Source organism: Aedes albopictus, chromosome 3 (genome assembly GCF_035046485.1).
Source record: "Aedes albopictus strain Foshan chromosome 3, AalbF5, whole genome shotgun sequence".
NCBI lineage: Eukaryota > Metazoa > Arthropoda > Insecta > Diptera > Culicidae > Aedes > Aedes albopictus.
In genome coordinates, this window is record NC_085138.1 from 169,091,662 (window position 1) to 169,116,661 (window position 25,000).

At 38.6% G+C, this 25,000-nt stretch overlaps 1 protein-coding gene across 1 annotated transcript; it reads right to left on the reverse strand.

The window, feature by feature from the left end:
* Window positions 1–17,791, reverse strand: LOC109415848 (TGF-beta receptor type-1; the record flags this gene model as incomplete). Its single annotated transcript, XM_062860644.1, is given in 4 exon segments — window positions 1–9,937; window positions 10,114–10,637; window positions 10,708–10,941; window positions 17,552–17,791. Coding segments are annotated over 4 exon segments (1,160 nt in total), but the record flags the coding sequence as incomplete, so codon positions are not given.
* Window positions 17,792–25,000: the final 7,209 nt, after the last annotated feature.

Genomic DNA, 25,000 nt, shown 5'->3' on the forward strand with positions numbered 1-25,000 from the left:
TAATATATACGCGTAATATACTCAATTAATCAAGTAATATAATGATAGCATTGTATTGTATGAGTAGTAATGGGTAATTATAATAATGATAATAGAATTTCTAATCACGTCGCGCGATCGATCAGCCTACTCGTGTTTTATCGTTTCAATTTGCTTTGCATCCTACATTATGATGGTTTCTTCCCTAGAAAAGCGACAGAGTCACTTAAAATGAAAGCTTCGCTTTCTGCGATTTCTTTTTATTTTCGTTTTTTTCCGAATTAAAAACAGACTTTTCTCTTCGTCTCCTTTTCGCTGCACATCTTCCGGTTTTGCCTTGTTTCCGTATCGTTCGTTTTACGTACGCTCGTGTGTTTGCTAGTGTGTGAGTAGAATAGTGTAGTCTAACTTCTCGAACCGAAAGAGGAAACCCAAACCACGATCAAATTGACCCAAAGGACGAACCAACACAATCTGAGATGATGATAGTAAAGCGCCGATTTGGTATCGTTTTTTTTTTTTTGTTAGTAAGCTTTCTACGAAGAATCAAGATGCAGTTTACGAATGGATTAAATTTGAATCTCTACACACGACTTTTTTTTTAACTTAGCCTAAAAGTAATTAGTGTTGTTAAAAATTCTCATTTGCTTCACTGGTTTTAGGTTTTTCTTTTAGTAACTGCCAAGCAATTTGATCACAAATTTTTAGTGTTCTTTTTACTTTGTTTTGACTTTTTGTTTCTTAATTCTTCCAAAACTTTTTAAGTTTTGTTTTTTTTTGTGTTAGATTTTACACATTCTTACGCCCTTAAAGGTTTCTCTCAAAATATATATGTTTTTCCCCGATTTTCTGTGTTTTTCGATTATTACTGGATTTTGTTTTCAGTTTAATTTATTGCCTTCAAAATATCGGTGCACAGTGCTCGATTTTCTCATGGTTTGTATTGTATTTTTTTTCTCTCTGTTTGTTTGGAAGGTCGATTGTTAGGGGACAAAAGAAATCGCACGCGGATGAGGGTTGGGGTGTAAATTGATTTCACAATTCACGATCTTCTTCCTAACGTAGTTTCTTAACGCGCTAACTTTGTTTTTCTTAACCGTAGTTCAAATGTTACTTTTTAGCTTACCTGACTTACTTATTTAAAAATATCCTTTTACTCGATGTGGCCACCGAAGTTTAACTTTTTACACGTTTTTTTTCTTTTAACTCTTAATACTTTACTTGTTTGTTTAAAAAAAGTTACTAAATAAATGAGGTAGAAAATTATAATTCATATCATACAACTAATCGACGTTCCTCGGACTGTTTTTTTTTTGATTCCCTTTCATCTTGTTTATGTATGAACGTTTAAATCCAACGGTTATTCTGCTATAGTTCGCTTAAGAAAAACGAAATCGTTCCAAGTGAGCCATACGAAACTGATCGGAGATTAAAGTGATCCGTTGCTATAAAAAATGGCGCCCCTTTTGGGAAAGCGATGCGATTAGGAAGGAAAATCATGTCCTTAAATTTGAGATTTTATCAGTCGTTTCTCGGCATTCCAGCTTCCTTTTTTTCATGTTGTTCTATTCCTTCACTTTTTATCGGTGAGAAAATTACAAAATCAGGAGAAAAGTCAAGAGTTTGTAGTCAGCTAGATACCTCTCTCTAGAGTCTCTTTTTACATGTGGTAGTGACAGGGTTCCGTTGCAGCAGTTAGCTTGAGCAAATTATTTACTACGGATGTTTTCATCAGCTTCTACTTAGCTAATTGGTTGAAAGGTGGTTGTTGGAAATAGGACTTTCTGCCTTCAGTATTCGAACAAAACAGTCAACGTTGCCAGTACAAGAGCTGCTAGCTGTCACATCATATCAAGTACAATACACTAAACGCCACTTAACAACACGTTCGTTCTACGATATTACCTCTCTTGATCTGTTTTTCACATCCAATCAAATAAACATTATCTGTTTCACATTGTAGTGTATACTTCATTTGTTCAACTATTTGTTAGTCTCTCTCTTTACAAATACCTTCAAATTTGTCACTTGCAGTTGCTGTGTTTGTATCTTTCTTTGTTTGTCGATTTACTCCACCCACCCACACTAATGCCGTCACATAACACTGTTTAGATGCTCTGGTTTGTTTAGTTTGTCTGTTTTGTTAATTTGTATTGTTAGATTAGAGTAACACTTTTCTTCATTCATACCAACTTTGCGCCGTTGATCGCTCCCATAATTTGTGTTTGTTTGTGTTTTTTTTTTTGTCAACGAGGGTCAGGTTTGTTGCTCGTATAAATCTCTCGGATGTGTTTGTAAGTTTAGATTTGTATGTGTTTGTTTTGCCCGCAAAAACATTTACAGAGTTCTGTATTTTGTGATACAACGAATTTCATACCACCCAAGTTTTGTACGCTGACGATGTTGGCTGTTGTGACGATTAAGATAACCCATTGAAACAAAGAGGTCGATGGAAGTTATTGAATGAATGAGTGAACTCCAGTGCACTATGTTGGCCAAATAATCAAACTCTTTCAATACTCACAAGGTTTTTGAACTAAAACTCTTAAAGCGTAGTTATAACAACAACTTCTATTTATTTGGAACTGTTTCACACTTCTGAAAAATCTGCGTTTGAAGAGCATTCAAAGAACTTGGATTAAAATTTGAGTTTGCTACGCTTTAAAAATAACATAAAACGAACTCACCGATCCAACTTCCCGTTCTCCATCCTCCCACTACTTTCTAGAAAGTATCCTCTCATTATGTTCAAGGAAACAGATAATGGGGGTTTCTCGTTGATCTCGGAGGCGCGATGTGGCCTAATATCGCCTCCCATAGCGTCCACTTTGGTGAGTGAGTCCACTTTTTCATTACAGGTCGGACTCGATTATCCGGGGGTTCAATTAACCGGGGGCCCGATTATCCGGGGCTCGATTATCCGGCAAAAATGGCTCGATTATCCGGGGAAAACTTTGTTTTTGCTTTGTTTACAAATTTTTAGATTACCCAATGTCTAAATATGTGATAAACATCAAATACAACACATGTAAATAGGATTTAGCCTATTTGAAAATTGTTTTGATTTTTTTCACATTTTTCAGCTTAAATTTCATTTTTAGAAAACATGGTTATAATAATATCAGACGTTGAGTTTAGGCACTACAACGTCATATATGTTAGCTTCTATGTTTAACGAACAGTTTTTGATTGAAGAAAATCTATATATATAAAAATGAATTTCTGTCTGTCTGTCTGTCTGTCTGTCTGTCTGTCTGTCTGACCGCTATGGGTTCGGAAACTACTGAACCGATCGGTGTGAAATTTTGTATGTGGGTGCTGTTGGGGCCGGGGAAGGTTCTTAGCTTGGTTTGAGACCCCTCCGGTCTTTGGAACGGGGGGCTCCCATACAGATGACTTCGCCGGGGACGTCCCTATGGAGCTGTGTGTCAAAAAACATAGTAGGCAGGCAGTACGACGTTTGCCGGGACAGCTAGTTAAAAATAAAAGAAAAGAAGCATGGCTCGATTATCCGGGTGATTCGATTATCCGGGGTGAAATAATTTTGAAGTCACTCGGATAATCGAGTCCGACCTGTACCTGGAATCGAGCAACGCAAAGGGACCCAAGCCAAGATGACCCAATCAAAAATGCACTCTAATTGGATTGTATTTCACATAGGAAATACGAAGAGCATTCTGTACCGGTCTAATTGACCGAATAGCATGTATAGAAGTGAGGCGATCCGCAAAAATGAAATGATCAGAGAGAAGAAAGACAAAAAGAATCCATGTTGATCCAGCGTTTCTTTTAATTAAAATGATAGTTACGCATTTTTGCCTAGTTACCTAGGAGACTAAATTTCCTCAATCCATCATACTCATTTCATAGAATTATAGAACGTAAAATAAACATGGATGATAATCGTAGGATATTACTGAAGGAAAACAATTCTAGGGGTTTCCGGGTTGTAAATTCCGAAAAAAAAAACCTTTTTTTCGAAAGTATTGGCCAACAATGCAGTGTAAGGGTTATACCTCATTCATATCACTCCATTGCTTTCAGGTCCTCTGTATTTTTTTTTTTCACTTCGTTCTGCTATTAATTGTAAGGTGTGTTTATGTAGTGTAATGTACGATTATTATTAGTGATTAGATCAAAACAATGTTTCGTTTCTTGTATGCTGATAAAAAGAAATGTAACCCAAAATTAAAGAAGAAAGAAAAATTAAATATTTTGCACATTCATTTCCGGTCAAGTAGGTACAGTGTATCAAACAATTGTCCGTACATCAATTTTTTGGTCAAAATAATTTTTCACTCAAATGATTTTATACATCAATCAAATACGTTGAAATTTTGATCAATCATAAACCACATATTAAAGCTCCATTCGTAAAATTTTGAGCGAGAACAACTAAGGTTTCTGAAAGTTATAGAGCTTTTACTAAAATTTATAAGATTTTTGAACACATTTTTAAAACATTATATCTCAATATGTACTTGATGAAAGTTTTTCCATTTTCTTTGTGATACAGATTACACCTAAGGCTTTCATATGCAGCTTCGTTTGAGGTTTTATATTCACTACAAAAAATATGAAAAATCTGTATATGTTCAGAGTGTCATTTGGAAATTTATCATATTTTGATCAACAAAAGTGCCAAGTGTTTTCAACATTTTTAAACTTAATTAAATTAATTAATTATCGATTTTTGCGGCTTAACCAGCCGAATGGAAGTTTTACTTTATTCCAAAAGCTAGACTTTACATATACTGGCGTGAGTGAGAAATGGACAAATTGAGGTGAAATTTGCGAAAAAGTTACTCGTCCTCTCGGTGAGACTCGAACTCACGACTCCTACTTTCTTATTGTAATATTTTTATACAGGCCCAACTAAGCTACATATGAAGAGTAGGTCCTATGTATTTTTTGTTTAGTTAATGCACTTTTATTGGTGGACAACGTTTGGCAGATTATATGTGTAAAATAGGGTAATTTTTTTTAAATATCGTCAACTACATAAGCACATTTTTTATAATTTTTGTAGTGAAAATAAAACCTCAAAAGTAGCTGCATATGAAAACCTTAGGTATCAGCTGTAACATATAAAAAAATGGAAAAAGTTTCATTGAGTACATACTGAGATATAATGTTTTAAAAATGTGTTCAAAAATCTTATAAGTTTTTCTAAAAGTTCTATAACTTTCAGAAAACTTATTCGATATCGCTCAAAATTTTATTAATGGAGCTTTAATATATGATTCATGATTGGTCAATATTTCAGCATTTTTGATTGACGTATAAAAAAGTTATAAACATTTGAATGAAACATAATTTTGACCAAAAAATTGCTGTACGGACAATTGTTTGATACACTGTAGGTACGTACTGGAAAAACGTGTAATTAGAAGGCACGAAATGCTGCTAATTGACAAATTGAGAGATGAAATTTGTGAAAAAAATCGCGTTGTGGTGGGATATGAACCCACGACTCCGTATTCGCTAGACCGGCGCTTTAACCAACTAAGCCACAGAACAAGTAATGATTCTGCGGAATAGAAAGCCAAACTGACTCCGAAGCCGCACCGTGGACACTCCTATTTCACAAACTCATCTCTCTTTCGGCTTAGATGCCAATCCACAACACACTCCTGTTTGTGCCCACTAACTACAGGTACGTTTCAAATGAAGATGTAAAATTATATTTAGTCCAGCTAAACAGGGGTGAAATGAATCATAATCCGCAATTTTAAAATAGTATTTGGAACACTCAATGTAATGATTCCCAATAGCGAGAATCATTCTATATTAATGAAAAAGTCAAACAAGAAACGAAACAGAAACGGTGATCCTTCTTCATTCATTCCATCCTTTCGTTTAGATTGCTATCAACCCTTCATCAGTTTTAATCTCAGAAAATTGTTTACACATTTAACGGCAGTTTTGTGGTTGCATAATAAAGTTTATGACTGTATCTTTTTTTGTATGAGTTTGTCTTCGCTCGCTTCTCTGCTCGAATATTCTTACGCACACGTCTCCCAGCTAATCAAAACCAACACTCGCAACTACGGCTATTGTTTAATGGTATTTCTTGGATAATGTTAGTTAGAGGTCATCGATGAAGAATTCCTTTTCTACGATTGAGAGGTTTTCACGTTCGCACTCTTTTCTCCGTTTGTTTTTGAGGGGGAAGCCTTACTTTTGTTTCATTGTTTTCACCTGGAGGAGTTGTTTGTTTCTGTCTACTAATAATGCTTACTTCTGTTTTGGGAATGGATAATGGTTTTTGTTTGTAACAACTTTGTAGGTTTGTTTTTTTTTCTTGTTTACTAATAATGCTAGTTCTATGTGTTGCTCACAATATGTGCACGCTCATGTGTGTAGGTGTTTGTATGTGTGTGTAGATGAGGAGGGGATGTAGTTTCTTCAACAGGAGGATGGAGACGATGCTCCACTAGCCTGAGTTTGTATGTGTTTGTTTAATCTCTCTATACAATGCTTACTGTTTAATCAACTCGAACCAACTCTTCATTTCGCTTTTCAGTGACCGTATTTTTTAACATTTCCTGTTACATGCATAAATGATAGCTTTTTGAAAAGGATAAGAAGATTTTTTATGATTGGGTTCCACACAAAGGGACGCGAATTACAGAGAATTCGTTTTTTTCTCGATTTCCGATTTCTGTTTTCAGTTTGTGGTTTTGCAAATGAAAGAAATTATTTCTAATTATATATACTGTTGCATTCTGGTTCTGATCATATTCATCGGTATGTGAGGGTAATGTACAGTACAAATTGTGACTTATGTTTTCAAATGTTCTTGGAATCACATGTTTTTGCTAATAAAAATCCTCCAAGCTAGCAAATGAAGCAACAGAGGTAATTCCTGAAGAAATCCTAAAGAGAACTTCGGAAGATACTGTTAAAGAAATCTCTGAAGCAATTTTGCATGGGTATTTCTTAGTAAATTCATTCAGAAAGCAATGAAGGAAGGAATTGATAAAGTAATTGCTGATAAAAATAAAAAAAAAATCAAGTGAATTTGTCGCAGACAACTTGAAGAATATCGTTTCTCTTACAATTAACACCAAGGAGATGTTTTTTTTACTCCAATATTTACGGTGTGAGAGTGCTAGTATCATCCATTCGTGCTTTTTAGATGATACTAAATGATGATACTAGTCGCGCACGGAAGGGGATATTCTTGGTTTTAATCCGAAAACTACTCTCTTCTGCGCACGGACTTCCACTGGCCCACTAACATCGTAGATTGTTAAATTGGAACACGGCGCTCTTGATACCGTTCCTGGTCTAGTTTTGCTAGATTCCGTAGAAATACCTGATTGAATCTTATGAGGGTTTCTCATAAACTTACCATTACCTTTTTTATTTGAATTTACCGTCATCTTCCGGATTTCCGTTCATATATTTGACTAAAAATTTTATATTTGACTTAAATTTCTTGAGGTTTGTGCTAACGTAAAAACCTCGACAATACACAACTAAAACGCGACGCGAGACAGGACACAACACTTATTACTTCGGACTCACACCACTTTGGTGAACAGCAGTAAGCGGCGTTTCATTCCAATGCACTCCGTTTGTACCTGCAAAGATGATATTTTATGGCGGAGAGAAATGAAATTCATCTAGCTGGGAGATGAATAGCTATCAATAAAAATTCGTGGATGAAATCCGCCGTAAGCATGAAAGGAAAAACTCAGGAAGAATGCCACAATACTGAAGTCAGAAAGGGAAGAAGTAAAAAGAATTAGTCTTCCGTTCTACCCAAAAATTTCCAACCCTGTTTAGGCAATCCTCGAACACCATGGATTTCAGGTTGTGTACAAAAGCAGTAACAAGTTGAAAGACCTGTTATGCAAATTGAAAGATAAGCTTCCGGTGGAAGAAAAATCTGGGACCTACCAAATTCCCTGTCAGAACTACCCTGCGGTGTACACTGGACAAATTCGAAGGAAGTTCAAAATTAGCCTTCGTAAATATAAACACGCAGTCGAAAATAAAAACCAGTGAATCCAGTGTGGCAGTACACACTACACATTTGGACCTTGCCGCGGATTGGGAGAACGCTAAGTTGGTGAAATGTGTTGAAAAAGCTGCACAACTAAACGCTTGGGAGTCGATGTACATTGCCACAGCTGATCGTCCTCTTATAAACGAAGACGATGCCTCAATGCAATCCCCCCACGTCAACCTGACTAAGCTGAGAATTTAGTGAAACAACAACAAAATGTTCGACCACACTCAGCGAAGTAAACTACCGAATTTCATCAAAATACCTTATGAAATTTAGCCATAACTGTAAAGTATGGATGCCATAAGAATACCTTATGAAAATTGAACATGCTTATTATGACCTAATTACATAAGATAAACTTATGAAAAGAGCAGAAAAATTACAAAATGATGCAGACTGGAATCGATCCATGAACGCCGAGATCACTGAGCTCGTGTCCAACCCACGCGGCTATCGACTCTTGAGAATATCATGTTGCTAAATGTGTATAGAAGCCAAACTGTGAATCGATTCTGCGTCATATACCGACCTTATGAAAATCGTTCTAGCCGTTATGAATTGTTTAAAGGCCATTTCATAAGTTAGACCCTATGATAATCTTAGGTTTATTTGCCTGAGTGCAGTACTGTGCGCAGTACGATTGTATTAGTGCTCCATGTAATCAGTCGGACATCATCCAATCGATGGGCAACGTCGAGCCCGAAACCAGTCGGCTTAAAATGTAAATCAAAATCCTTTTAATTTGCTGCAAGAACGATAAGTGTTGTGCCCTGTCTCGCGTCGCGTTTTATGTACTTATATTTGGCTGATGTGGATCCAAGAACAGATAAAAGAAGTCGCATATCGTAACATACTGTAAATCTTTCAGCTAGGGTATTTTAAATCGGAGGCATCCAGCGCCAACTGGGAAGAAATGCAATCGAGTGATAAATAGTGTTCACAAACATAAATAATAATAATATATTACTATCTCTCTATCCTATGATAGAATATCGCATCGTTCGCAATAAAAATTAACCATACTCAACATATTGGTTGAACCAGGTATCCTTCTGTTTCAAGATAAAATAAAATCTTAACCCAAACACTGATTCACGATGATAGTACGTACGGACAGGGATACCCAAAAATTGGGCTTACATATAACTTCTACATTCCTTCTCAACTCACAATAATCAGATTATCATCTCACGTTATTTCCCTAGTTTCCTAACTGCTTCAGTTAGACCTGTTTCTTACACTATAGCTGTATTCATCTCTTTCGTGGTCCTCTCTTGACTTGCAAAAGATTAACCCATCATCCACCATCATACATTTACAATAAACTGTAAACTTATGTAACTAGATTAGTTATCACACTCACATCCAGTGTTCCTAGGGTGCGGCCGCACCCTAACAGCAACTCATACGCGCTCGTCGCTCACCCATCTCGCACTAATCAACCTTAAAAGATCATCCTTACCAGCCTATAAAAAAGTGTACGACTGTGTGCTTATCCATTAATTCCTAGATCGAGAGTTCATCGGAGTTCACACCACCTCGGGGAATGCTCCCGCAAAGACTTCCATCTCTGCTGCTTTCTTCCCTCTAAGAGCCGTTGCAGTAGTACATTGTTCTGTTGTAGTGGTAGTAATAGTAGCAAATAGTAGTAGTAGTAGTCGTACTTCTGGTTGATGTTGTTGTTGTTTCTTACAAAAGCATAGTTACAATAGTAGCTTAGACCCACGACGCCGACGACGCTGACGACGACGACGAGGATTCTCGGCTGGCCCACCTCTAGCGAATGTTGGCCAGCGTTTTCTTGATCCTGAGTGCGGTCAGACGGGCTGCCGGATTCGGGTACCAGCATTCCTTCATCACCTTGGAGATCGAGTGGAGCGTGTCGGACGCGATCCACCGGTTCGGTATGCTCGGCCGTTGCCGATCGGTGCAGATGACCTGTTGGAATGGGGAAATTCGTGACCATCAAAATCATAATCATCATACCAAACTACACATTGCGAACAAACTCGGCAATGTCTAAGAATCCAAATCTCGGAAAAACAAATTTCAAACTGAGAATGGGTTGGGATAATCAGGAACACGGATAGTTTAGATTGCTTCCCCCCACTTACCTTTCTCATCTCCTCGATCGTGGGATCCGGTTGCACCACGTCGTAGAAAGGCAGCTGATACTCATCGTAGATGCCACCCACGTTGCACCGCCGGGCAATCTCCCACAGGACCAATCCGAACGCGTACACGTCCGCACGCTTGAACGAATCGAACTGATTCACGTTGATCGTCTCATCCAGCACTTCCGGAGCCATGTAGCGTTTCGTTCCGACCCGATGCGTGGATGGAATATCTACCGTATCGGTGGCCACATTGTGACGCACTGCCAGCCCCAAATCACCGATGCAGCACGTAAGGTTCGACTTGACCAGGATGTTCTTCGATTTCAGATCCCGATGGGCAATGGCCGGTTTACCCCGAGTTCCCACAATGTCCATGTGCAGATGTGCCAACCCCGTCGCAATCGAGTATGCCATCTCGACCATCGTCTTGGTGTCGATGCTGCGTGCCGTCAGGAAATCAAACAACGATCCATTCTCGTGGTAATCCGTCACCAACCACAACTGTGTCCATGTGCCATTATCTAGATGAGAACCGAAACCACACAAATCGTCAGTCAGAAAACAAATTACCACCTCCCCCACCTCACTCACCTTTGTTATCAGCGGCAATGAAGCCCAGAATGTTCTCGTGTCGCAGCATAATCGTCTGGTAGATTTCCGCCTCCCGGAACCAGGAGCACTCCTCACGGCTGGAGAAAATCTTGACGGCCACGTTCTCACCGCGCCACTTACCGCGCCAGACCTCACCGAAGCGCCCTTTGCCGATGACCTCGACCAGCTGGATTTGACGGGCAATCGATCTCTGCACCAACAGCGGCAAGCCGGCTAATGTGAGAGTTGGAAAGCAAACGTGGGAAAGAAAATTATTAATAAACGGATCAATGTAAAAGGCCAACCATCAGCCGTTATTTATATGAACATTAATATTATCGATTGAAATCATAATGAAAGATCAACAACTAGTGTCAAAGAGGGAATTTTTCAATAATTTTCAATAATTTAAAAATATTAACCAATTGGACGACCTTTAGTTGAGTACGCCGGTTTGTCACAGTCGATTTGGCTTAGAACGCAATAGATGACAGTTGATACTCTAAGGGAAAAGTTTGTAGAAGATCATACCATGGTAAAATATAAATAAGTTGCGGTTTCAGCCAACGAATTTTATGCATAAGGCCTGTTCGAGCCTGTATGAAGTTGATCATCAATATTAACTTCTTTTCTCGATCAGCCTAGATAGATGTGTAGTGTCAGTAGCTCAATTAGCTAAGAATAACACTACGGACCGCCAGTTTCGGTGATAAGAGTTCACTAAACAGGTGACCCCAAATTCATGCCTAGGATTGAATGGCTAGGGATGGTATAATAAAAAAAAAATAATAATGGCTAACGGAGACTGTGGAGTGCCAGGGCGCCCTTCGCAGTATTTTGTCCTTACTGCGCTAACCGGAGCAATAGCGCAGTGGACCTTGAGACAATCAGCTTCCCTTCTTCAGTCTGAAACTTGAGGCTGCCTAAGGGTGGTATTATGAAGATGTTGTTGATTAGTGTACATTTTCACCTATATGGTTTCGCATTACCGTTTACCCCCGTTGGTTTGACCTCATCTAATCTGAACACTTTTTAATTTGACCCCCGCTTATCTGCACATCGTTCAAACTAAAAATGGTTCAAATGTCATTCTTCCCATGGAACGGGGTGAAACGGAACGCAGAATCAAAACAAAACAACAAATCAGGTTACCATCAGTGTGGTTTTCGACGCCCACAGGGTTACCAGAAGTTCAAATTAAAAAATAAACCCCGTTGGTTTGCATGAGGTGTCGTTCAAACCAACGGGGGTAGACGGTATGCGATTCACACAGTTGATTTTGTGTATCCTCGCCTTTGGCGTTTTTCAGTCGATACCGATCTGGTTATATTGCTGCTGTTTAATCTTGCCTAGTTTTAGTAGTCGCTACGGTTAGGATAGCTTAGATCATGGTTTCCCAAACTGTGGGTCGCGACCCCCCAGGAGGGTCGCCGGCCTCCATCCAGGGGGTCGCGAGGGACAGTAAAATATTTTACTGTAACAGACAACAAATGAGGAAATTTCTATGGGGGGTCGCGAAAACTACGTTTGCTGTCAAAAGGGGGTCGCACGACCTGAAAGTTTGGGAACCTATGGCTTAGATCAATCTTCAGCATAAAAGAACAGGAACGATCAATCTTTACAGACTAATGCAAAATGGTACAGCACAAGTGGCCTTTGTCCAAGAGCCTTACTTTCGTAAAAAAAAATCCATTTAGGAAATCTTGAGAACCCGGTGTTAGCTCTTTTCGGTTAAAATGAAATGGAGAATTCGCGTGTCATGCCTCGAGCCTATGTGCTTGTTAAAAACGCAATCGTTGCTACACTCATCTCTGAACTAACTACCAGAGATACATGTGCTTCTTCTTCTTCTTCATGGCTCTACGTTCCCACTAGAACTTGACCTGCCTCACTTCAACTTAGCGTTCTTTGAGCACTTCCACAGTTATTAATTGAAAGGCTTCCTTTGCCTGCCATTGCATGAATTTGTATATTATGTGGCAAGTACACTGCCTATGATCGCATATCAGTCCCATATTTGCTGGGTTTCCTATTCATATGGGACAGTTATGCGATCATAGGCAGTACAATGATACACTATGCCCAGGGAACAGGGATTGGAACACTCACTTTCAAAGAGTTACACTCTTTTGATATTTCCTCAGCTCAGAAGCGTGCAATCAAGAAACGATGTATGAACGACTTTTGCCTTGTGGTTTTGTCTAATAAATTGCCGAATTGAAAAAGGGTCGCACACGCATACCAAAGTCGTGACATAGCTGTGGAAGCGACTCTCCACGAGGTGAGTGTAATTTACCCCTACATGATTTTCTGATTATTATTTCTGATAAACAAACTAATGGTTGTTATGCAGAGGCATTTCATCTCCTAACCAACTCCTTCAACACTGATTGCACTTCGCACGAAAGAGCAAATATTTTGGCCTGAAAAACGGTGCAGTGTCTACCAAGTGAGTAAGATTCATACAGCCTTAGCTCACGAGAATAACCACCAGCACCTGCTCGATCTTCGAGAAGAGAGCCGTCAGTGTAACATACGATGCCGTCTGAGATACTTCTCTCCAGATAACCAAATGAGTGGACATTCCCAAGAAGGGAATTTCGTGTAAAATGTCCTACATGGAAATTTACAAGTGGTTGTAAGATCACTTGGAGCAAGGAGAACTTTGTCCCAATTCACCAAAAGTGGAACCAACGAGGTGTGTGTCGATGAGTTTCCTCTAGTAGACCGAGTACGCGTCTCTTTACTTGCAATAAAGAGAGTCATTCGTTGTTGAACCGTTAAACCATCGAGAAGTTTTCATTACGAAATCTTGGAAGATTGGGTACATTTTAAAGATGGCCGCTAGCAAGCTCATGATGGAACATCTGAGTAACGCCTATTATATGGCCAATTATGAAGCCTGGAGATTCAGAATTGAAATGCTGCTGATTCGCGAAGCGCTGTGGAAGCACGGTGGAAGTATGTAATCCGATCACGAGCGAATGGAAGCAGAGGGACGATAAGGCCAGGGCGACTATTGCTCTGTTCGGTAAAAGTAATCTACATCCGATCATCCGGGATTGTCGAACTGCCAGAGAAACCTGGGAAACCTTGAAGGAACATCATCAGAGCGTGTTCCTCACGTCTCGAGTCACGTTACTGAAACGGATGTTCCAGTTACAGTGCCGAGATGGTGACGATATGGAACAGTATCTTTAAGAAATGGGTGGACTTTTCTCTCGCCTTTCGGACGCTGGTCAGCAGCTTGACTCCTAGTTAATGATCGCGATGATATTGAGGAGCCTCGTGATAATTCGCAATCGGAATCGCATGATAATCGAACTACAGCTTTTGAAGTTACAGTCGCCCGGATGAAGAGTTTACGTTGGACCTTGTGAAGAGCAAGTTTTTGGACGAATCCATGAAGCGCCAAAGATATCCATCGCGGGGAGAATGGTTGCTGAGAGTGGAATCCTCAAGGAAGCAAATTATCTGCGATAGCTGTGGAAAATCTGGTCATGTCAAGAAAGACTGTCGTGTACAATTCAATGCGAAGGTGGATGAATCCGGACGAAAGTTCAAACCGAAAGCGAGAACAGTGAATGAAGATGACCGCCCCAAGGGAAGCCAGGCGTTTTGCTTTACGACACGTAATGAACCCGATACGACTGATTCTTGGGTCGTAGAATCCGGTGCAAGTACACATATGTGCGCAGCGCAGACAGAAACTTCTTCAAGCAGTATGATACATGCTCCGGATTGACAGTAACGCTGGCTGATGTAAGGGAAGTAGGTGTTTCTGGAAAAGGTTCCGGAATACTGCACCGCGTAGTGGCCAATGATGAGAAGCTGGATATAACCACGGACTTTGTACTTGTTCCGAAATTGAACGCAAATCTGGTGTCAGTTGGAAAGCTAACGGAGAAAGGGGCTGAAATATTTTTCACTGGAGAAATCTGTAAAATCTTTAAGCATAGACTGGTTTCCGCCTCCGCAGAAGGCTGGTCTCTATCAGCTGGAATCGTTAAATAGAAGTGTATCGTTCAGCAGTTTAGCATTCAGAAGAGTGCATCTTCAAATGGCACTGTATACTAGAGGACACCGCGATGAAGAAGCTATCCGGAAATGGGTACGTGATGATCTCGTTTCCAGCGTGCGAATCCAGAAATGTGAAGTTGACATCGACTGGGAATGCTGTCTAAAGGGAAAGATGACCAAGTACCGTATATTTCATACGAAAGAAGCCAAAAACTGCAGAACAAAATGAGGAGTATGTTCGGAAGACTGAAACATGTTTCGGAAAAGTACCTGTCATCGTTCGGTCCGACGGCGGTGGAGACTACAAGCCAGAAAAAAAAATTAGACAGATTGTATCATCAGAAGAGAATCATTCCGCAGTACACAGCGCTGCCTACAGCCCCCAGCAAAACGGACTTGCACAGGGTGCAACTCAAAACTCTTTGAGCGCCGCACGCGCTGCTACGAGACAGCACAACAAACTAGAGGGAGGCGAGTTCATGCAATCGGTTGTGTGTTGCACGCTTTCTTTGCCGTGCGCTGGCGGTCTCCTGTCTCTCGCACTCCGTGGTATACACTCTCTCCGTATTTGTCTCTGTGCTTGACACAGTGCTTGACTCTATGCCAGATTGATGAAATTACGCATCAAACGATCCATGCTTTGAAAGTTCACGACAAACTTAACAACTTGGCTGAAAACATAAACTTCCTAATTAATTTATTAAGTGTTTTTCTGTATATTGAAAGTACCAAATAAATGCACTGTGACAAGCACAGTGCCAAGCACGCTCTCCGTAGAGCTAGTGTTGCGATTTGTCTCTCACACAGTTACGAAAGCTCTCACTCATACGTCTCTGTCTCTGGGCAAAAAACGGGAGACCAACACTTAAGATTGTGTGAAGCATTGCCCGAGCACAGGAGAATAGCAAAAATTGATAACAACAGAATCACACAGCCTGTTTTTATATCATAATTTGTTATTGTTAACTTATCAAAATATAGCTTCTTAATAACATGTTTTGTTGGGCAATATTTTTTTAAGTGATTGGAATTTAGCCAAAACATAACATTTTAAAAATATATTTTGTTGTAGAACAAGTTTATTTATTATCCTACTATAGAGAACGTACAAATATGTGATGAACAATAACAAAACAATAACAAGTTCACAAATTGCCTGTTATTATGTTGTTATTGATCTAACAAAACATGTTATTGAATTAGTCTTCCAGGAACATTTTTTTGTTATGATTTTTGTTATTTTGCCGCTTATGACAGACAAGTTTATAACATAATATGTTATGCTAATAACATGAAAATTACTGATTCCATTATTCAGTTATTAAACCAAAATAGCACATTTTATTATGCTGTTTGCACGCTGTTTGCTCATCGATGCTGGAATGGGATAAAAATACTGGGCAGAAGCTATCAACACCACCACGCACATTCAGAATCTACAACTACAGCTATCGTGAAAACACCGCCACCGTTTGAAGCCTGGTACGGGAAGAATGCGAATTTAAAATACTTGTACACTTTCGGAAGCAGTGTGTGTGTGCATATCACAAACCAGAAGCGAGTGTAGAATTAGCATTTAAGTTAAAATACACATAAAAATGAAAAAAAAAACAAACCAGAACAGAACCAAGTTGAAGTCAAAAGGAAAGAAGCTCACTTTTGCTGAATCTCAGATTGTCAGAAAGCATAACCAAGAGTGTAACATTTTTTAGTCAAATAGATTAGAAGAGGTTCTCAAAACCATCATAAAACCAAAATAAAAGGTATAATGTCAGTTCTCAAAACCTCTACAAGAATAATTGGTCATCACGGTATTTGCGTACCGTTTCGTGGATCTGGCAACAAACAGAGATTACCACATCAGCGATGTAAGATTTTTGAACGAAGGGAAACTGTTGCAATTCAGTCTAAAGTCTTGCAGCGATTTGAAAAAAATAGAGAAAAATATAAGAAAAATGAGTAGCGGAGGACTCAGCAATGTGAATTTACAGATTGTCTCGAATAACAATTAACAAAATCCATTTTTTACTTGTTTTTTTTTTGCAGCAACTTAAGTATGGTAGGTTGTAAGAAACAATAATGCATAGTTTTTTTCATTGAAACTTGTACGTAGATTTTCAAAAATTGTTTCTTTCAACTTGTTTTAAACTGGGCCCCTCGGGCCACTTGACAAATTTGTAGGGTAGAAGTCAGCTTTCTACAGGGTGCACCAGGAAAAAAAATGCGAAAATGGATGCTTTTATGATTTTTCTTTAAATATTATACAAGGACTTTATACCGGCCGTTCGCTAAGGCACTGTAGTTCGTATAGGATGACGAAGGGTATTATCGGCAGGTTTGTTCTTTTCATCAAGAGGGTTTTTATGTCGGCCAAATCCTGAAATTTGGGCATATAGTTCAGCTTGGTTAGGAAGGATTTGAGTTCCGTGTTCAACAGGTTTCATAAATCCCCCCATGACGAAGAGAACAAAACTGCCGAAAAACGTACGCCCCCTATGCACTATGTATTTTTTGGAATCGATTAGAAACATAGAAGTTCCATTAAGGACAGATTGGTTAGAATCCCAAAATGGCCGTTATAATGGCCGACTTTGGTACCTACTCACGGTTTTGAGCGCACAAATCTCTTCATAAACAAAACCAGCTTATTACAAATGAACCACAACAGAATAATAAAATTCAATGTTGCTTCTTGAGATTGCACCGTTGAAGCGAATTTTTGTTAAACGTTTGTCCTTAATAACGTATATTATTCAAAATGCGATAATACCCCAACCCAAAATAAAATAACTTGAACTGCACTTTCCAGTGAATAAACACTCACCTGAACCGGACCCGGAAGTCGTCATCTCGATGAAGTCCTGAATCGTGGTGTGCCCGTTCAGTATCGGGTAGCTCGCACCGCACACCGAGTCCTCCGGCAGGATCTGCCGGGCTCCGCTGTTGCGCTTCCGGCGCCGCACTATCAGGTATGTCAAACCGGCCACCGCCGTCACGACCGATCCGGCCAGAACGAACAGCACTATCTTGAAGATGTTGTTCACATTGTCCACCTCGGGTGCTGCTTGTTTGGCAGCAGTTTTTCAATTATTCCGAGGCACGTAGTCACGCGGCACGTAGTCGTTGCCGTTGTTTGCCGGGGATGCGAAATTAGATTTTTTTTTTCCGCGTTGGAGTTTTTGTTCAAAGTAGTCGTCGTCGTCGTCAGGTGAACCAGCGACGTCAAAACACGAACAGCAGCAGCAATAAAATAAAAGTTGGGAGAGGAAAAAGTTTTATTAGAAAATCAGCAAGATAAATCAAAGTTTATGCTGGAGTTTTTTTTGCTGTTGCGTTATCTGCTGCTCTCTGGCCCCGGTATGGACCAGAGAGCAGAGAACATTTTTTCTTTGCTTATTTCGAATGAGGAAAGAAACTGAGGGAAGGAAGAAAGCAAATCTTTGGGAAGGATAAAAATTCACAAATCCTGTTTCGCTAGTTAGTGAAGCGTAAAATAAACTCTATTCGGGTGGCAAAGCAGCATTCCATGCATAGTGAGTGGCAAACACATATCGTGCAAGCGGAAAAACGAAAGGATTAGTAGGTATCATGCACAAGCATACATATATCCTCTCCTCTTCTTGGCGTAACGTCCTCACTGGGACAAAGCCTGCTTCTCAGCTTAGTGTTCAATGAGCACTTCCACAGTTATTAAGTGAGAGCTTCCTCTACCAATGACCATTTTGCATGTGTATATCGTGTGGCAGGCACGAAGATACTCTATGCCCAAGGAAGTCAAGGAAATTTCCTTTACGAAAAGATCCTGGACCGACCGGGAATCGAACCCGTCACCCTCAGCATGGTCATGCTGAATACCCGTGCGTTTACCGCCTCGGCTATATGGGCCCTAAGCATACATATATACAATATACATATTTTGTATTAGTTTACTTCCACCATCAAGACCATGAGCATAACCGGGGAAAAAGTTGGTAGGGGTTTAATAACACTTGTCAGTCAAATAAAAAAAAACACAAATAAATAAATCATTTGAAGCAATTAATGTGTTCAACTTTATTTACAGTTTCTATTGGATAACCGATAAACAAATATCCTGGTATTTAATGTAATGTTACATAACCTAAATCCTTACATGGCAACTTTTCCGAGAAATCAGACCAGGAAGTAACTTTCTATATGGAACGAACTCACCAAGAAGATTCAAACCCAAAGAAAATATACATAACCCAGTCTAAGCTTGAATATTCAAATAATAGTAACTATATTTAGATATAACTCGACCAACTGAGAATCGAACCTTAGTTTTGTTAAACACCCGTGTGTTCACAGCCTCGGAAGTATACCTCTCGTTCAGGATGTTCCTATCAACGATCCCAAAAAACACCAAAGATACAACCCCGCCCTCCATCTACTTCCGTTCGGTTGCTCATGCAACATTTAGTCCTGCAAGCGCTAGCGCACACATTCACACGGATGGGGAAGCGAATGTGTATAATAAAATAAAACATGGTACCGTGATTTCTGGTGAAATTGATCACTTTTCACAGTTTCTGGTTTCTAATTTTCGAATAGTTATCGATATGGTCAAACTCAATGCTTTAAAACAAGTACGACCACGGGTTTCATCAGTCAACGAGGTTGAAACTTTTACTGCAAATCATTTTATTGCAATAAATATCATTTAAAATAAAAAATCAGAAATATTAGTTTCGGGGTGAAATTGATCAGTCATTGAAATGTTTTGGTAAGTGCTGAAAATATATTTTCCATCTGAATTAACCGTTCCAGAATGCGAAATGCTTTGTAAAACTTATACAAGTTTAGTAAATTCTTATTTATTTAAATATAAATTTCAATAAATCTAAAGAAAACGCCTAAAGGTATGCAATTTTCATTCTAAGCAAGTCATTACTTTAGCAAAAGTACAGTTTTATGCATAAATATCAATATTTATAGAACTTTTGATGACGAAATCAGGTTTAATGAACACTTGGCAGCTATAAACATTCACTTGAATATTTATTCCATGTGTGGTACAGCTACGGTAGCAAAAGTTTGCAAGTGTCTTTGAAATTCCCCAAACACGCAGGTTCGGAAAATATAAAATTTTATACAGAAATATGTGGCTGATAAGCTGTAAAACATGTAAACTCATCATTCAATAACTCTTGAGCCAGATGATGGTCATTTTCTACAAATTGTTTTGAGTTCAAAGCTTTATTTTTGACAAATAAAAATTGCCCTCACGTCGATCAATTTCACCCCACCGATCAATTTCACCCGAAATCACGGTATAGAGGTACCACGGAGCGCCATGCCAATGCCAATGTGTGACTTCGGTGGCCAACCACCAGCAGGAGCGCTCGCGGGTGCGACTTGTCCGATGAGAGCCAGTGAGTTAGTGCGCTTTCGTTTGCCGTTCTTCTGTTTTCTCAGGACACGTCCCAACTGGAACAGGACTCGCATCTGAGCTAGAAATTCTGGGAACACTTACTTCTTAAGCAGTCCTCAACACCAAGCCAATAACTCGTCGAGGTATTTTATTAATACCTAGAGTATAGCAAAAAAGGTATTTTCAATACCTGGGTAACCGATCAATACCTCGTCTTGGTATGATGCCTGACTGCTGCAGTTATGTGTCAGTTATTTGTTCCTATTCGGGAATTACCACCAATTGATAGATAATTACTGTGTTTATACATTGGCACGACGAAGCTTCTCTATGCTCAAGAAAATCCAGAAATTGTCTATTATGTACCAAGATCCTGGACCATATCGGAAATCGAACCCAGAGACTACCCACAGCTTGGTTTTGTAGAGTAGTTTCGCTTATGCTCATTTGAGTACCTATACGATATGGTTGGAAGTAAAACAGTTTGAGCGGAAAGTTCAATAAAAGCGAACACTAACTGTACGGTGAGCGGTCGCCCCAAAAAAATACGATGTTAGATTTAATATTTATTTAGTGCTTATTTTTATCATCACTCCATGCATAACAAATGGTGCTTTGGCAGACGAGCCGATGAAGAATAGACATCAGCTCCATAACCAAAACAAGCTTTAATACAGTATGTAGTAGGTATTGCATTGCAGCATAATCCCATACATTCTACGCGGTATGTTGTGCGTCCGAATCTATAGGGTATCGCGCCACTTGAGCGGTGGCTTCTATATTCGTCTGTTTTCCATTATAACTCAGTCAATTTTGAACCAATTGACTTGAAATGTTGTACACGGGTAGATACTATACCTATCTCACCACATTCCAAAACTTGTGTCAATTGGTTCAAATTTGACTGAGTTACAGTGGAAAACATACGAATATAGAAGCCACACTCCTCTTTCGATCTGTGAAGTTTTATTTTGGGATGTCCTCGAAGACGGGAATTTACACCGTGTCCAATAAGTTCTCATACAAAATACAAATTTAGAAAATATAATTTTATTACACATCTGTGATTCATATTTTTAAAGTAAATGCATGTATTGAAGGGCTACATGATATTGATTAAATAAAGCATACGATTTATAATAACGTTATTTTCTATTTGTTTTTATAAGCCTAGCAGTACACTTCCGTTTTCTGAAATCCGTTTGCTCCGGCACGCAAGAAATATGTTCGAAAAGTTTTTCATTCTACGATAGGCAAATAGCATCCATAGAGTTAAATTTTGAGTTTTTATTTCAAGTATTGTACCAAATGAATATACAAAGACTAAAACATTAAAATTTTAGTGATGAAATGATAAGAAATTTGCAAGTAAGCTTAACTTGAGCTGATTTCCTTCAAAATGATCGTTATATTACAGATAAACAACATAAAACGTACATTTTGGACCAAATTTACCACAATCGGGATACAAGTACGTTTTAGAAGTGAGAATGTTGGGAATCAACAAGATAACATACAGCCATGCTTCTTTAAAACAACAAATCTTATTAAAACAGGTAAATTGACAATTTTGTCCAATTCACGTTTTATTTTGAACAAAATAAAATGGCTTCGTACTCCACCAATACAGAGTCTCATATTTTTTCTCTTGTGATCATAGTTACTACTAGCAATGGTGAAGATAAGAACCTTATTTGTTTCAACTTTGATCCATTATTCGTTGAAATGTGACGGAATGCCACAGATGTGGCGTGCGTGCCAGCTGAAATAGACTTACGACACATAAGCGATCAGCAGAGAAGGATAAAGGACAGTTAATTCCAAAACATATGCTACATTTGATCAGTGTTAGTTGGCCTTTCAATAAATAAATTTACTTAGAAAATCCTAATTACAGATGTGAAATGAATTCAATTTGATTTTGTATGAGAACTTATTGGACACGGTGTATATGTTTTGACCTCTAAATTTGTGTCTTTGAAGACGCTCGTATATGTCAGGTTCAGAACACCTAAAATTACATGATTTTTTCGAAAAAAGAGTGTAAAATTCTGTGACATATAATGCACAAAATTGGAGCGTGGGATATTACAGAAGTTTACATGACATGTCATGACAAGTCATGAAATATCATGTAAACTTCCATTATATGTCATGTAATTCAGCATGACTCTGAGTGTTTACATGACATATAACACAAACTTACATGATATATCATGTAAACCATCATAATAATAAGTTTACATGACCAAAATGAAGTTTACATGACGTGTAAATATCATTATTTTTATCTGTGTGTTGGTTCCCTTATTAAGCATGTGGCTCCCATTTTCATCCTACGAAAAACAAAGGATTGAAGCACTGTTGCACAGATCGAAAAAAGAGTGTAAAATTCTGTGACATATGATGCACATAATTGGAGAAGTTTACATGACATATCATGTAAAATTCACGAAATATTATGTAAACTTCCATTATATGTCATGTAATTCAGCATGACTCTGAGTTTTTACATGACATATAACATAAATTTACATGATATATCATGTAAACCATCATAACATTATGTTTATATTACTAAAATGAAGTTTACATGACGTGTAAATGTCATTATTTTTATCTGTGTGGTTTTGTTTTTTATTTTTGTATTTTTAGGAATGGGATGAATATGGGAGCGTGAGATTACTGATGGGCTTCTTCTTCTTTTGTTGGGTTCGAGGGACTTTAACCCGAAGGTTATTCGTCCCTAAATTACTGATGGGCGATGGCACACATCTTCTTCTTCTTTATGGCTCGACGTTTCCACTGGAACTTGGGCTGCCTCTCTTCAACTTAGTGTTCTTTTAAGCACTTCCACAGTTATTAATTGAAGGGCTTTCTTTGCCTGCCATTGCATGAATTTGTACATTGTGAGGCAAGGACAATGATACGCTATGCCCAAGGAGTCGAGAAAATTTTCCCGACCGGAACGAGAATCGAGCCCACCGTCTCCGGATTGGTGATCCATAGCCATAACAACTAGGCTAACTGGAGACCCCAGCTAGCCTAGTGGCACACATACCCTACTGATAAAGAAATAATACTAGTGAAAAGGTACAAATATCGAGTTAAGAAATTTTTGTGTATGGTAGTTACCATCAGTGATAATACTCAGGGCCGATTGCACAGCGCAACATTGTTTTGTCTCGAGAGCAAACTTATGTGTCTCTGACAGATTTTGGGCCGCTGGATCCGAATCTGGGCTCAGATTTGCTCCAGCACGTCGCAATTTTGAGCTATACCTCAATTTATAGGGCAAAATATGCGATTTGGGCTTTTTTGACTGCAAACCATTAAGCATGGAAATATATTTTTTAAGCAATCAAAGGATAAATTGGTCAGTTAACATCTAAATTAAAGACTCATGCAAAATATTTCGTTCTACCAAATCAAATTTGATAGATTTAAACATTTTATGTCAGTATGTAAACTTGCATGCAACTTTTGGAGAGTGACTTGTATGGGAAATATCGTACCTAACATAAACCGCTCAAAACTTTAAAATTCGATTTGGTAAAACGAAATAGTTTGCATGAGTCGTTAATTTAGATGTTAATTGAAAAATTTTAGCAACTTCTATCGGAATTGAGAAGAATTTTGGAAAATCCTGGGTTTGCTTTTACTTAGCTGTTGTAATATTTTTAGAGGAACTCTAAATAACTTTCGACGCATTATTTTGAAGAGCTTCGGTCCTCTTTCAGAAAAAGATGGTTGGGTGTTTGAGAGGTAGTCTCCTGAATTAAGGATGTAAACGATAACGAACTCCTGACAACATCCAGAAATTTCAGGAAACAACTGAGAAATTTTTTGGAGAAACCCTAACAGATATTGAAAAAAATGACTAACTATTCGTCCAGGATTTCCGCCAATGAGTTTTCTTTATTTATAATTCAACTAGACATTATTTTAGAAATGAAGTCTAAAATTTCTTCGGAAACTAATTGATGTTTTCCGCTAAAAAAATTAATAATTTATACAGGCTTTCTCGCTAAAAACAGCAATTAAAATCTGTACTGATTGACCAGTAGTTGATTTCCAAATTTTTGTTTACGATATATTGTTTTTTTCGAGGTCGTAAGAAACTCACTTTAAGCCTGTATTGGCAATAATCTGGACACAACAAAAAAAAAAGACTGTAGCTTTGTAATGGATTAGTAAAAATTGTCTGAAAACACTTTGTCGTCTGATTATTGTTTGTGCCCAATTCATAAAAATCGATGCAGTACTATTTACTATTGAAGTTTGGTGCACTCAAACATTTTGTACAATTACAAAGACTCTTTCTAGGAAAATGTGATCAATTTTGATCAATTGGTTTGAAAGCAGTGGTGTATACATTGAGTAAGCCTGCACCACTTAGCCTGGAGATGAGGACCTCAAATTGTAACATTATTGATTTAGAGCTAAAACATTATTTTTGTAATACCTATAAAACTTTTAATATTTCCTTAGACATATGGGATGAGGTTGTTGTCAGCACAGACTAACAGACGTAACTCTAATACTTCCCATCCTACATCGATTTAACGGTCTATTTAAAAATTAGATAGTCGTCTTACTGTTCATCCATGGCGCTCGAATCGTTTTTGTTCGAGTTCGACGTTTTGCTCACTACCGTCACCTAGTTCATGGTTGGCAATACCGCAATACTCAGTCGTTTTAGCATTGGGCGAATATGTTTCCGTGACTATAGTTGGGATCAACGAATGCTCGAAGTGTTACGTCTGTTTTTCTGTGTTGTCAGTTCTCTAGGTTAGGAAATTCGGCTTATCAGTCCTTGACTCTCTAGAACGACAACGTTTACCATTCGTCCCTACGTTTCGGTAACGGTTGTTTCCATCC